The sequence below is a fragment of the Scardinius erythrophthalmus genome (assembly GCF_964197995.2).
Source record: "Scardinius erythrophthalmus genome assembly, chromosome: 14".
Classification (NCBI taxonomy): domain Eukaryota; kingdom Metazoa; phylum Chordata; class Actinopteri; order Cypriniformes; family Leuciscidae; genus Scardinius; species Scardinius erythrophthalmus.
In genome coordinates, this window is record NC_138234.1 from 8,411,863 (window position 1) to 8,425,364 (window position 13,502).

Sequence of the window (13,502 nt, forward strand, 5' to 3'; positions counted from 1 at the left end):
TGATCTGAATGCAGGGAAATACCCGCAAGTGAATCGCCATCATTGAGAAATGAGATCGCATTTATGTCTGAATCGAGATCGTGATTTTTTTTTCGATTAATCGTGCAGCCCTAGCACACAGCGTCAACTGAGCTGAGCTCGCCATTAGATGAGACGCCTGGCTACCGTGCGAGTCTATGGAAACTCACGCATTAATTTTCCTGCATTGAACTTGTTTTATCACCCGCCAAAGTAAATTTTTGTCCCGCCAAAGTCTTATTTGATCGGTGAGTAATGTAGATGAACGGCTGCGTGTGTCACAGGGCGTATGTTTAACTGAAAGAACGAGAGAGAGAGAGCCGGTCGCGCGCACTCTGTGTAAACGACTTTTTTGTTTTATACTTCTGCGTCGAACTGCCGCCGTAGCTACGTCGTAGGCTTTGTGTAGCGCGCGTACCCTACGGCGTACCCTGACGTGCACCTCTCCAAAAATGTAACAACGCGTCAATTCTACGCGGACACAAGCGCGGTGATTGGTCTGCCAGAACCCCTCCCTCGGGGTTTCACATGCTCCCTAGGTGCGCGTCAACGCGGACAACGACACAGAAGTATAAATTAAAACCAACACGTTGCCTACGGCGTATAGGCTCCGGCGTAGGTCCGACGCAGAAGTATAATGAGGCCTTACCGTCTCCAAACTAGGCGCTGTGTTGCTCTCTCCCTCGCACATATTAATCAAAATAAATCGACACGGTGGTAAAAGGTCGGAAGACCAATGTTTCATGTGGAGATTTTTTTTTTTTTTTTGAATTACTGCTGGTTGTAAATTGTGCTAAATAAGTTTACTTATCTTCTCTGAAAAGCGTTCCGGACATTCAGCTGACATGAAACAATACTTTAATTAAACGAAATAAAACTATACAGTGATGAAATGTTTTCTGTGTTGACACAAATCTTGGATGTCCATATCCTAACTGCTGAGATAATCACACAACGCGCACGACAGGTCCAATTCACGAACTAATGACTCCTTTGAACCGATTCATTTTAATGAATGGTTAAAACAACTGATCTTTCCAACACTGAACTCAGGAGACGTCTGAAACGGTGTATAACTAATCAGTAACACTTTACAATATTTATTACATAAATTATATAAAAAGTACAGTTTGCTAACTCAAGCTTAACCTTTAAAATAAATAAAACCACGTTTTGTTTTTAAAGCAGATGACTACATTTTCCACACAGTGCTATCAAGAATCGATAAGAGAATCGTTAAAGAATCGGATCGATAATCAGAATCGTCAGTGGCATTATTATTGATAAAATCTTATTTCCCATCCCTATGTGAAGACCGTAAAATTATAATCAAACATTAAAGAACATACACGTTTTTTAATTCTTTTTTTTAAGAGTTAAAAGATTAAAACATTTTGCTAACATGAGGTCTTATTGTGTCACTGTCAGTCTTTTTACATCTGAGCAAAACTAGGGTATGCAGATTATTGTTATACATTATTCATCAGCATGCATTGATTAATCCCATGGCATGTAGCAAAAAAAAAGTTAGTCTCCAGTCAACCAACCCCCCCCCCCCCCCCCCCCCCCCCCCCCATGAAGTGAATGTTCACCGTGAATTTAGACATATCTCTCTACTCATAATCTTTATGATATGTAAGAAAGCATTTTCAAAGCACTATTATGCATGTGTTTGACTAATGTTAATTGTTTCTTCTTCAGGTGTGTTTGATGGAGTGTCAGTGATGGAGGAGGGAGATTCAGTCACTCTAAACACTGGTGTTCAAAGACACCAACAAGACAGAATGACATGGTATTATAATGACATTCAGAAGCTGGATGACAGACATAATGACATTCGTATCGCTCTAATCAACAGAAATCAGAGTCAGATCTGTACAGATGTTCAGTGTAATGAAGGTACTGAGAGATTCAGAGACAGACTGAAGCTGGATCATCAGACTGGATCTCTGAACATCACAAACATCACAAACACAGACTCTGGAAAATATAAACTACTGATCGCAAACGACAGATTCAGCATTTTAAAGATCTTCAGTGTTTCTGTTCATGGTGAGTCTTAATGTTTAAAAGCAAGTCTTGTACATTTAAATCACATCATTAAAGTGTTTAATACTTTTGCAGTGACATTCAGGGGTGTTTGTTGGATATCAGATGTTAAGTACCCAAAGTTCGTCAGAGTTGTAGAAACTTGATGGCGTGTCTGATTAAAACACGGGACAAATACCAGTCCTTTGCTCTCTTTTATTTTCAGTTCAAGATGATTAAGTCCTGGGCAATTCATATGGCATAAAGTTCATGGATTGCAGATTCACACGTTGTAAATAGACAGATGCCAACAGATGGACAGGATGGATTGGATATACAAGATGGTTTTAAGTCACTACAAACGATACAATAAAGGAAATCAAACTCATATAATTCATCAAACATAACATATATATACTCAAACCAAACAATTGAAATAAATAAATTCAAACAATACAATTGGCAAAACAAACTTACTTAACGCATCTTAAGGAAAGGACTCAAAGGACATGGTTGGGTCTCCATTCAAACACCCACACCTCACCAATGCAAAGGAAACAAAGGAAGGAAGTGAGGCCTACTTATAGACCTTAACCAGGGGGTGTATGGGTAATGTAGTGTACTCAATTTAGTAGTGTAGTCTACTTGGGATTGTGAAATATGTAGTACATATGTATATGGGAAAATAAATAAATAAATAAAATTAAAGAAAAAGGCCAAATTCACAACAGTGTTTTCTATTTTTCTTTTCCTATGTTTATTTGAAACACAGCATCTACATCACCAGAGAAAAGTTTTGGATCGGTAAGATGTTTTATGTTTTTGAAAGAAGTCTCTTCCGCTGTCCAAGGCTGCATTTATTTGATAAAAAATAAAAAAAAAAACAGTAATATTGTGAAATATTATTACAGTGTAAAACAGCTGTTTTCTATGTGTTTTTGTTTCTATGTGTTTTTTTTTTTTCAAATAAACACGGTTCTTTTGAACTTTCTATTCATCAAAGAATCCTGAAATAAAAATGTAAATAACTGTTTTCAACATTGATAATAATATGAATGTTTTTTGAGCATCAAATCATCATATTAGAATGATTTCTGAAGGATCATGTGACACTGAAGACTGGAGAAATGATGCTGAAAATTCAGCTTTGATCACAGGAATAAATTACACTTTTAAATATATCAAAATAGAAAACTATTATTTTAAATTGTCATAATAATAATAATATATCTATTTTTAACCAAATGAATGCAGCCTTGGTGAGCAGAAGAGACTTGCTTCAAAAATCTTACCAAAACTATCGACTGGTAGTGTAGAAAAACACATTTACTCTTAAACTGTAATTTACAGCTTTAACTTTAACTTCAGTGCTTTATGATTTAAAAACAAACTAGTTTTTCTATACGTGGTAGTTTAACTGTTTTGTTCTGGTCAATATAATCTCTTATCACCTTTTATTATCATCAGTTTAAATACATCTATTTTTTTCTTCTTAGTTCACCAAGAATCCAAAGTGCAGTGGATTTGAAGTTAACAAAAAAATATGTTAAAAAAATGTTTATATCAACCCAGTAAATGTTTTCATTGAGGTCTGTTTGACAAAAGAATTATTCACATGCAAAAAAAAAAAGTTATTAACTAATGTTATTAAGATGAAAAATGAATGTATAAATATTCTTTTATTAAGTGTTTTAGCTGCTAGTTCTTCAAAAACACACAAGATGGAGCCATTTACCACTTAAATCCACATCATACAACGGATGACCAAAGCATAGAAATAAATATCAGACAAAACTATTGTTGAAGTTGATTTATAAGTTACTTTGACAACAAACAATGACTGTCTGTCTTTATCTCTTCCAGGTCCAGGTCCGACTCCATTCCAGCTAGGAATATATGCAGCAGTTGCTGTCGCTGTCGCTGTTGCTGTTCTTCTGATTGTTGCTGTGATTTACTGTTATTGCAAGCACAGAGCAAGAAGGAACAGTGAGTGTAACATACAAATGATTTAATAAGATGGAAAGATGAGATTTAATATGAGATGAGATCTTAAAAAGATGTGAGAATTTTCAATATTTGAGTCTAACCAAAGTTAAGTGTTTAATAGAGTTTGTTGTTTTTCCTCCAGAAGCGAACAGGACGGAGCGCGATAATCAGGTGAGAAACTACATCAACTGAATCTGTCTGACTGCAAAACAGATTCACATCTGTGCACTCAATAAATGTTTGTAATTTATTTAAATAATATTTCAAGCATTTAAATGTGCAGGTTCTTTAGGAAAGATGAATTATTCTAATAAATGTGAAGAGAAACATCCTACATTTTAAGATATTTTGTTATTTTTTACAATTCCAAGCCTTTGTGTAACTCAAACATCAATCCGGTTTATTTCTTTTTCTTTCTGTTTATCTGTGTTTTTTTATATACAGGAAAGTGGAGCTGAAGACTCGTCCCCTGATCAGAGAGACACTTTTCTGATGAAGAATCTCAGTGACTCGAACCTTAATCAGACTGAGGCTGAGGCGGCCAATGAGACGCCAACATAACACTATTGTTTTGATACTTTCATTAAAAGAGAAGATGGGAAACGAGAAGAAACTCACATCGCTCACAGAGAAAGAGTGTCACGATACCAAGATTTCATTAGTTGGCACCAATACTAGAGACATTTCACCTTGACACCAATTTTAACTCATTCAAAATAGTTTGTTTATTAGTTATTTAAATAATAAGCCTAAATATATTTTAAAATATGCAAACATTGCTTCAGAAAAGGCAAACGGTTAATTAGTAAGAAACAAAGGAGAACATTACCTCCAATAGTACAGAGAGCGCTTGAGGATTTTCAGAGTGTAAATGTTTATTAAAGCTGCTAAATTGACTCGGACAGAAACAGTCAGGACGTGATTTCTCCGTTTCTCTGTAATCTGTAAAGACCCCCTGAAATCATAATTTGAGTTTTTTAGCTATCAGTATGAATATGTTAGCCTTATGTTTATGAATAAGTTAATGCGCTCCGGAAGAATGGCAAAATTTGCATTTAGGAGAAACAAGCTTTCAAAACCTACAGTCTCTCACTTCCGCTAAAATGGATCATGGATTTTAAGACATCACCGCGGACTTCAGCTTCTCATCACATCTTCTGTCCAATCAAACGCTCTCTAGAATCTAAAGCTCCGCCCCCTATGCTGTTGAATCCAACGTATCATCAGCGCTGGGATTCGCTTCATGGTGCTGTCAAGTACTAATTAAAGTCTGTGAAGTAAACTAGACGCTATTGGCTATTTGAAAAGCGGGAGGCCCTATGACATTCAATATGTCCCGCCTTAGCTTCCTGTTTGAGTGGAAATTACATCTAGGCATCAAACAAACCTGTGCGTTCCAGGCCCTTCAGTGGGACTTTAATAACAGCAGCATTTACACTGCAAGACCTGCATGGTTTTTATTTTTTTAATTTTTTTTTCTGCTTATGGTTACATTCATTTATAACAGGTTGTGAACATGAATACTTGATCAAGATGAACATTTTTAACAACTTCAAGTAATTCCATACTGATGGAGAAGCTGTCAGTGAAACAACACACAGGTCACGCCAATACTACCGATACTAGTAACGTTATATTTACAGTTTCAGCATTAGCATTTTCACAACACTATAGAGGAACATCTGATGAAAACACCAGTATGATGTTATTTCTAACATTAATGTTACTCTAAACTGGTGTTTTCAGCAGAAAATGTTAAAGTTTATGAAGCACTTTGTTTGCGGTGTCGTATTTTTGTGGTTAAAGTGTAAAAGGTTCAAATCCTGCAAGAGTTGATCCATGAAATATCACCATTGTGTCCTTGATCAAACTCTGAATCTCAGGAACTGAACCTGTAAAACTGCACTGAACAAAATGCCTAAAATGAGTTTATGTAATGTATTTTTTATATATTATTTTCCATAAGTGTTACTTACTGTTGCATAAGCCTTCTACTGGTATTGAGCATATTTCACAGATACTGGTAAAACAACAATTTGCATTTTGTATCATAAAGCACGTTTTGTCTTCGCTAAATGTGCAAAAAGTTAATTGCTTTTATGTGTAATTTGTTTTAACAAATGTCTTGAAACATGTAACCTTTTATGAAGCATTTGAGATGGCATTCTGATCTTTTTTTTTTTTTACTGTTAATGTTAATTATTCATTATTCATATCATCTCTTCGTTATAAATGTTTTCTCCATTTCATGTCTCTCTTAGTTCTATTCTTAAAGAAGGTTTTGCTGTGATGTGATTGTCCACTGTTGATATGATATGTAATTATTTGTGTCATTTATGTATTTATGCCGGCAGGATTTAGAAGTGGTCATCGTGTCTGTAGTTATAAATGTTTTCAGAAAAGTCATTTCAGTGTCATAGCTAAAGTATAATATGCCAAACTCCTCACAAAAGCCTGAACCACGACCTTAGTAGAATATAGTCATTCTCTCTTTTTTTTTTTTTTTTTTTTTTTTTTTTTTACTTTGCATCCGTCAAGGAAACCGTGCTTTGAAGCACATATAAACTATATTATTTTCTGGAAAATAGTAAATAAATCAACATATGTGTGTATGTTCATGTAATAAGTGCAATTAAAACAGATCTTATTCACTTATAACGGCTGAAGTCTTTTATTATAATCTTTTGGATTTTTAAAACCTAATTTTCTGATGCTGTTATGCAAAATTTAGGCAGTACGTTTGTAAAAATAGTAATGATTTAGCTGTAAACTTTAGAAAATCTTGCAGTGGGTCAAAAATACAATTATAATAAACTTTTTTTTTAATTAGCAGTATCGATTAGACAAAGAAGAATGAGCTTAATGGTCATTTAATAACATGTACAACTTGTGGCTTACAAGGTTAAAGCTGCAGTCCGTAACTTTTTTTGTGTTCACGATATATAATAATCGAGTAGTACATCATGAATGCATTTTCCAAACTGCTTTTGAGACTGTCTTTTAAATAGAAAATACTTTGCACATGGTTTGTCTTAAATCAGATTAAAAACACAGACATATAAACAACATTAAAAGCTTGATTTCTACCACAGGAGACTTTAACTCTTTCCTCGCCACTGACGCTCAGACTGGCTCCATCGTCTCTCATAGAAAGACATGATAGAAAACGTGTTCGTATTTGGTGTAGGAAGGAGCATGTCATTTAAAAAAAACTGTGTTTAACTTTATTAACTATATTAAATCAAGATCTCTGTTAGTGAGCAAATCTTTAGAACCGATTCTTTTACATCAACTGGTTCACAATAAATAACATTCATTTGTGAATTCGACTGATCTAGAAGATTAAACTTGCAGTATCTGACAGCAACTCAGTGATTTTTGATATATTGTCCTCTTTGTTCTTTTCAATATTTATAGGCACTTTTTGCAGCCTGTGATGGAACAGCATTCTGGAGCTGAATTGTTCTCCATTTTTGATCAGAAGTGTGTTGGACTCACTTGGGCCTTGTTGTTTGGACATGTTTATCTGGTAATGAAGTGGTGCAAATTCATCCGTGTCTTTAAATGTATGTTGTTTGTGTATTTCTTCTTTGTGTGAAGGGCCATGACGGCTAATTTGTTTCAAGTAATTTAAAAATATTTATTTTAATTTATTTCGATAAATTTTGTAAATAAAAATGAAATCAAAATAATACAAAATACACTGTTTTATGACTTTGTTTCATACAGATTTTAAAGTTATAAATTAAATACATTTTGACCTGTTTTTTTAAGATTAGTATGTTGAATTATGTTTTTGTTTTGTGAAGTAATAGGGGAATTAAGTTGTGCATTATACAACACTTTATGTATTTAAAAAAAAATTGTTTAAAGTTTATGCAGTTGATAAATAATTTACATTTAAAATTCATTAAAAGTCATTAATATTCAGAAATCAGGAAAATATATTGTATTTTCTCCATTTTACATACTTCCTCTAGACATATCAAATACAGAGATTCTGTAGCTTACTGTAAAAAAATACAACAATTTTAAAAATACAGTTATTTACTGTAATCAGAGAATACAGTAAAACTCTGTCAATTAAATTACAGAAACGCTACTGTAAAAAAATACAGTAACTGGCTGGCAACCCTGCTGCCAGTATTTTACTGTAAAATGTACAGGTAATTTTTAACAGTGTAGTAGAAGCCTAATTCCTTCCGATGGATTTGGTAATACTTGAGTCATTAGTGTTACCATGATCTTCACTTAATTAATTATATCAATTAATTATATATTATGCATTATTCATGTTAATTATGAACCTGTAGTAGTTCCTAGTCCCTTGGGAGGAATGAAAAAAAAAACAGTTATTGATTAGATAATAGTGAACTACCTCAGTCAACTGAGCGATATTAGTTACTTACTAATTCATTAATTAATAATAGTAAAATTCATTATAAGTAAATTTGTTATAAGTGTTAAATTACTCATTTGGTTCTGTGTAGTTATTCATTAATGACGGAACAGTCTTATAAAGTGTTACTGTTGATTTCACTGTTAGCTGAAGTCAGACTGTGATGTTCATAAATAGCAGGAGAGGAAGAATCCCTTAAACTATATTCATAAATGATCACTCTGTCTTTGTCCAGCCAACAGATCAAACCGTTTCTAAGGAAATCAAACAGCAGCCGGTTTCATTCTGACTCAGAAGAAGAGGAACAATTACACTATATTTTACCACGAAGAAAATGTATACATTATTCCAATATCCAACATTATCAGTATCAGATGACAAAAATAAATTATGTGTTTTTTATATGAACAAGAACATTTAAAGTCTTAATAAGAACCAGAAGGACATTTAAATGTAACTATAAAGTTTCTGTGTGTGTGTGTGTGTGTGTGTGTGTGTGTGTGTGTGTGTGTGTGTGTGTGTGTGTGTGTGTGTGTGTGTGTGTGTGTGTCATATTTTGTATCCGTTCACATTAAATATTATAAAACTGAACTTAAATTCTTTAGTTTGAGCTATCCTGGACACAGAACTGCGGGAGCACCAGCCTCCTCATAATCTACTAAAATAATGATTTCAGAAACCTCAGAATAAATCAAGATGTAACATTTATTTGTCAGGTAAAAATTGTATCATGCCAATTAAACAAGTGATTAAAAGCCAATTCAGAAATAATAAATACATGACATCAGTTACTCAAAGATGACTCTAAAAGTAAGCAGTGCATTCCTGACAGAGACACACAGTGGTGTGTCAGCGCTCAACAGGAGAACACTGAAACATCACTGAATGGGGGATCCTGGTAAAGAGTCCCAAAGACTGCTCTGTCCCCTCGCCTTAAATACCCAGACCAGAACAAAAGGGTTATCCAATTGTTTTGGATCAGTTCATGTCCCCCAGGGGGGAGCACCTGGTCTCGAGAGATATCTTAAAGAGACATCACCCAGAGAGGAGAACAGGATTCTCCTAAGTTCTCAATCTTTCTCATAATACCAATGACTGCAATGCAATTAAGACCATTTTACCAATGGCACTGAGACACTTCAAATGATACCAAACATGAAAAGGAAAAACAATAGATTCAAAAGATACATATAAAGACATTCTTAATGACTCTTAGTGGCTTGTGGAGGGGGGATGGATGAGTATATAAACAAGGAGATAAGTTTGGGCAGAACAATGTGCTCTGTGCTCTGTCTTTGCTATCTTCTTTCCAGGGTGCGTTTTATGGCTTTATTGCAGGAGTAAATTTACTAAATTTACAGCACTGTCGTAAGGGGAGGAGGAATCACTACCAGGCGGGGATGAAGCGTGTGCAGCAGGCCGCTGAAGCGCAGCAGATGGAGCATTGCCAGATTTGGGTTTACAGTAGCAGGCATTTTACTCAGCAATACTTAAAGAAGAAGTGTTAGAACACACACCAAGAAAAATAACGCGAAAATGTGCCAATGAACGTAATTTAACTGCAGGAGCTCCGAAAGTTGCGTCCTACTCCATAGATTAAGCCGGAAGTCTTATAAAAATATATTTGTGATTTTATATGGAAAAATAAATCACTGTTTGATGAAAGAAATATATTGAGTCACAAGTATACAATGTACTTATTTTATATGATATTCAAATATAGTATGCTTTAAATTTTTTCTTTGTTTAATCGTATTATTCTCATTATATACTCTTGTTTATGGTTTATATATTTCATATAAATTATATTTAGATGTCTGATCAGAGCAGTGGCGACTCCAGACAATTTTGATTGGGGGGGGGGGGGGTCCTGGTCATTTCAAGAGGGGGTCTCATGAAAACCAACAAAAAATACATTGGAGACGGCTAATAACTGCATATTACTGCTACTAAACAACAAAAACAACAACACAGCATCAACTACTTTGTTTTTAATTAATTAATCAATTGCCGTTTGCAAACAATATGCTTGAACTTTAATTGCCATAGCCACACCCATGACAGAAAACATATTTACAAAATAGTATCTATTCTCTATGGAAGCTTGCGTCCCACTGAATAATAAATAATTAATAGTAATTGCGACTTTTTCTCTCACAATTCTGACTTTTTGTCTCACAATTGCGAAATATGAAGTTTTATGCAGAATTAGCAGAATTGCATGATATAGCCTAAACTAGGTAAAAAAAAAAAAAAAGTCATGTTTTTCCTTCGAATTGGACTTTAAATATCTCACAATTGTGAGTTTATATCTCACAATTCTGAGAAAATATGTCAGAATTGTGAGATATAAACTCGCAATTATGTGTTATAAAGTTAGAATCGCGTGATATAAAGTCGCAATTAAGAGAAAAAAAATCAGAATTCTGACTTTATAAGACGCAATTCTGACTTTATATCTCGCAATTCTGATTTTTCAACACGCAACTGCGACTTCATTTCATGCAATTCTGACTTTATAACACGCAATTGCGACTTTATTTCATTCAATTCTGACTTTATATCTCGCAATTCTGAGAAATAAAGACAGAATTGCGAGATAAAAAGTCGCAATTATCTTTTAAAATGTTTTATTCTGTGGCGGAAACAAGCTTCCATAATTCTCATAGCCTAGGCTCTCACCACCTCATCCCCCTTGCATCTTCTCTGCTCCTCTTTTGTCCAACAAAGCGATCCATTTTTAGCTTCAAGGTATAGCTGTATATGGGGGTATTATTGTTGCATTATTCCAAATAAATAGATTCATATTCACAAATAAATGTAAAGAGATTCACAAAAATGTATCGAATTCACAAATAAATAGATTAAGATCCACAAATAAATGTAAAGAGTTTCACAAAAAAATATAAAATGCACAAATAAATAAAATGAGATTTGCAAATAAATAAAATATTTACAAATGTTTTATAATTTTACAAACACAACTCTGTCTGGCATTTATTTGTGAATCGGTTCCTGTGCATTTGTAAATCACTGCACACATTTGTGAATCGGTTCCTGTGCATTTGTAAATCACTGCACACATTTGTGAATCGGTTCCTGTGCATTTGTAAATCGCTGCACACATTTGTGAATCGGTTCCTGTGCATTTTTAAATCCCCTCACGCATTTGTGGATTTTGAAACACTTCTAGCGTCGACGTGCAGACAGATCCACAAATACGTGGACTCCACCCACCGTGTACTCAAGCCAATCAGATAACGGCCACATCGAGCTGGCCAATCGTAGCACGTTCTCGCTTCAACCAATCACGTTTGGCTTTACACTCGGGGCGGGAACTGATTCTTGCATCCTTGAAAGGAGCAGTAGTAGCGCTGAACTGTCTCTGTGTTAAAAACACTCTGTTTTCAAAAGATTGTTGGAGTTTAAGGCCTCTTTATATTTCCATCAGGATACATTCAGGGAATTATGATAATCAGAGATCCCGAGCATCATGAACAGTCTCTACACCGGCAAGAGGCGCGACACAGCGCGTCAAAAGCAAATAGGCACTATCTATTCACTGCTGCCGTAGCAGTTTCAAATAATGTAAAACTAGCATGTTTGAAATGTTAACACATGTTCCCTATGAGACGTCTGCTTAGCTGCAGACATGTCTGCATAATCGTACTCTTAATGGCTCTGATCGTAGCCTACTTATTGACTAGTGCTGGTTACTTGAAAAATCATATTTCGTGATAGTGTCCTGGACGCGGGGCATTCATTGATAGTAAACGGATGCCCGGACTTCTTCTGATGTAGCGGCTACTTCACGCAATTAGGACAAATGTTTTGCACATTCGGTTTGCCCAGTGTAGCCTCGCACGGGATAGACACGATGCAAGAAATTACAGAACATACGATTTTGCCTTTTAAAGCACAGTCGCGGTGAGCAATAGAACATAAATAAATGTAATGTAGAATACCATATATGAGCCCAAATGACCACCCAATATGTAACAGTACGAGCCTCAGCATCCGCGTGTAGTAGGCTACTGGGGTCGATGCTGCAAATAAAAATCTTGCAATGCAAATTAAAAACTCGTGTAGCTATTTATGGGTTGAACCCAGTTATTCATTAGTCAGCTACTTGATGCTTTTCTGTTCTATCTTGAATAACGTGACGCGTCCATAACGCGTTGTTCCCATAACAGAGATGCAAAGTGCTGTTTCTCTGGCTTAATTTTTTCAAGGCTCATAAAAATTGTGGCTTATTGGCTTGACAAGCAGTTTAATGGTGTAATTCTAACAAAATCCAAATTTTAAACATATTTTATGGGCCTTTACACGTACACTTCCTATTTGAGCAAATGCAGATGAATGAGCAGTTATTCAGACTCAGAGCAAGATCTCCCAGTGTAAAGCCAAACGTCATTGGTTGAAGCGAGAACGTGCTACGATTGGCCAGCTCGATGTGGCCGTTATCTGATTGGCTTGAGTACACGGTGGGTGGAGTCCACGTATTTGTGGATTTGTCTGCACGTCGACGCTAGAAGTGTTTCAAAATCCACAAATGCGTGAGGGGATTTAAAAATGCACAGGAACCGATTCACAAATGTGTGCAGCGATTTACAAATGCACAGGAACCGATTCACAAATGTGTGCAGCGATTTAAAAATGCACAGGAACCGATTCACAAATGTGTGCAGCGATTTACAAATGCACAGGAACCGATTCACAAATAAATGCCAGACAGAGTTGTGTTTGTAAAATTATAAAACATTTGTAAATATTTTATTTATTTGCAAATCTCATTTTATTTATTTGTGCATTTTATATTTTTTTGTGAAACTCTTTACATTTATTTGTGGATCTTAATCTATTTATTTGTGAATTCGATACATTTTTGTGAATCTCTTTACATTTATTTGTGAATATGAATCTATTTATTTGGAATAATGCAACAATAATACCCCCATAGCTGTAGCAGCTCTTGCGGCCTCGTGGCAGCGCCTTGAACGCAATGACGCATGCGCAGCGACGTTCATGGGGCATCGCAGTGATTTATATTTTTTTCTATGTCGAATAAATT

The 13,502-nt window shown here is 35.1% G+C and overlaps 1 protein-coding gene across 6 annotated transcripts in view; it reads left to right on the top strand.

Annotated features, from left to right (window-relative positions):
* Positions 1–13,502, top strand: part of LOC308702304 (uncharacterized protein) — a 271,135-nt gene that overhangs the window by 148,253 nt on the left and 109,380 nt on the right. For 2 of the 6 annotated variants that reach the window (XM_081385035.1, XM_081385034.1), the window contains 4 exons: positions 1,720–2,070; positions 3,910–4,032; positions 4,175–4,203; positions 4,477–6,706. In XM_081385035.1, coding sequence (XP_081241161.1) covers positions 1,720–2,070; positions 3,910–4,032; positions 4,175–4,203; positions 4,477–4,593 — 620 coding nt within the window. In that variant the 3' untranslated portion in view covers positions 4,594–6,706. Of the gene's footprint in view, positions 1–1,719; positions 2,071–3,909; positions 4,039–4,174; positions 4,204–4,476; positions 6,707–13,502 lie in introns of those variants that run through there. The other 4 variants (XM_081385040.1, XM_081385036.1, XM_081385039.1 and 1 more) reach the window with 4 other exon arrangements.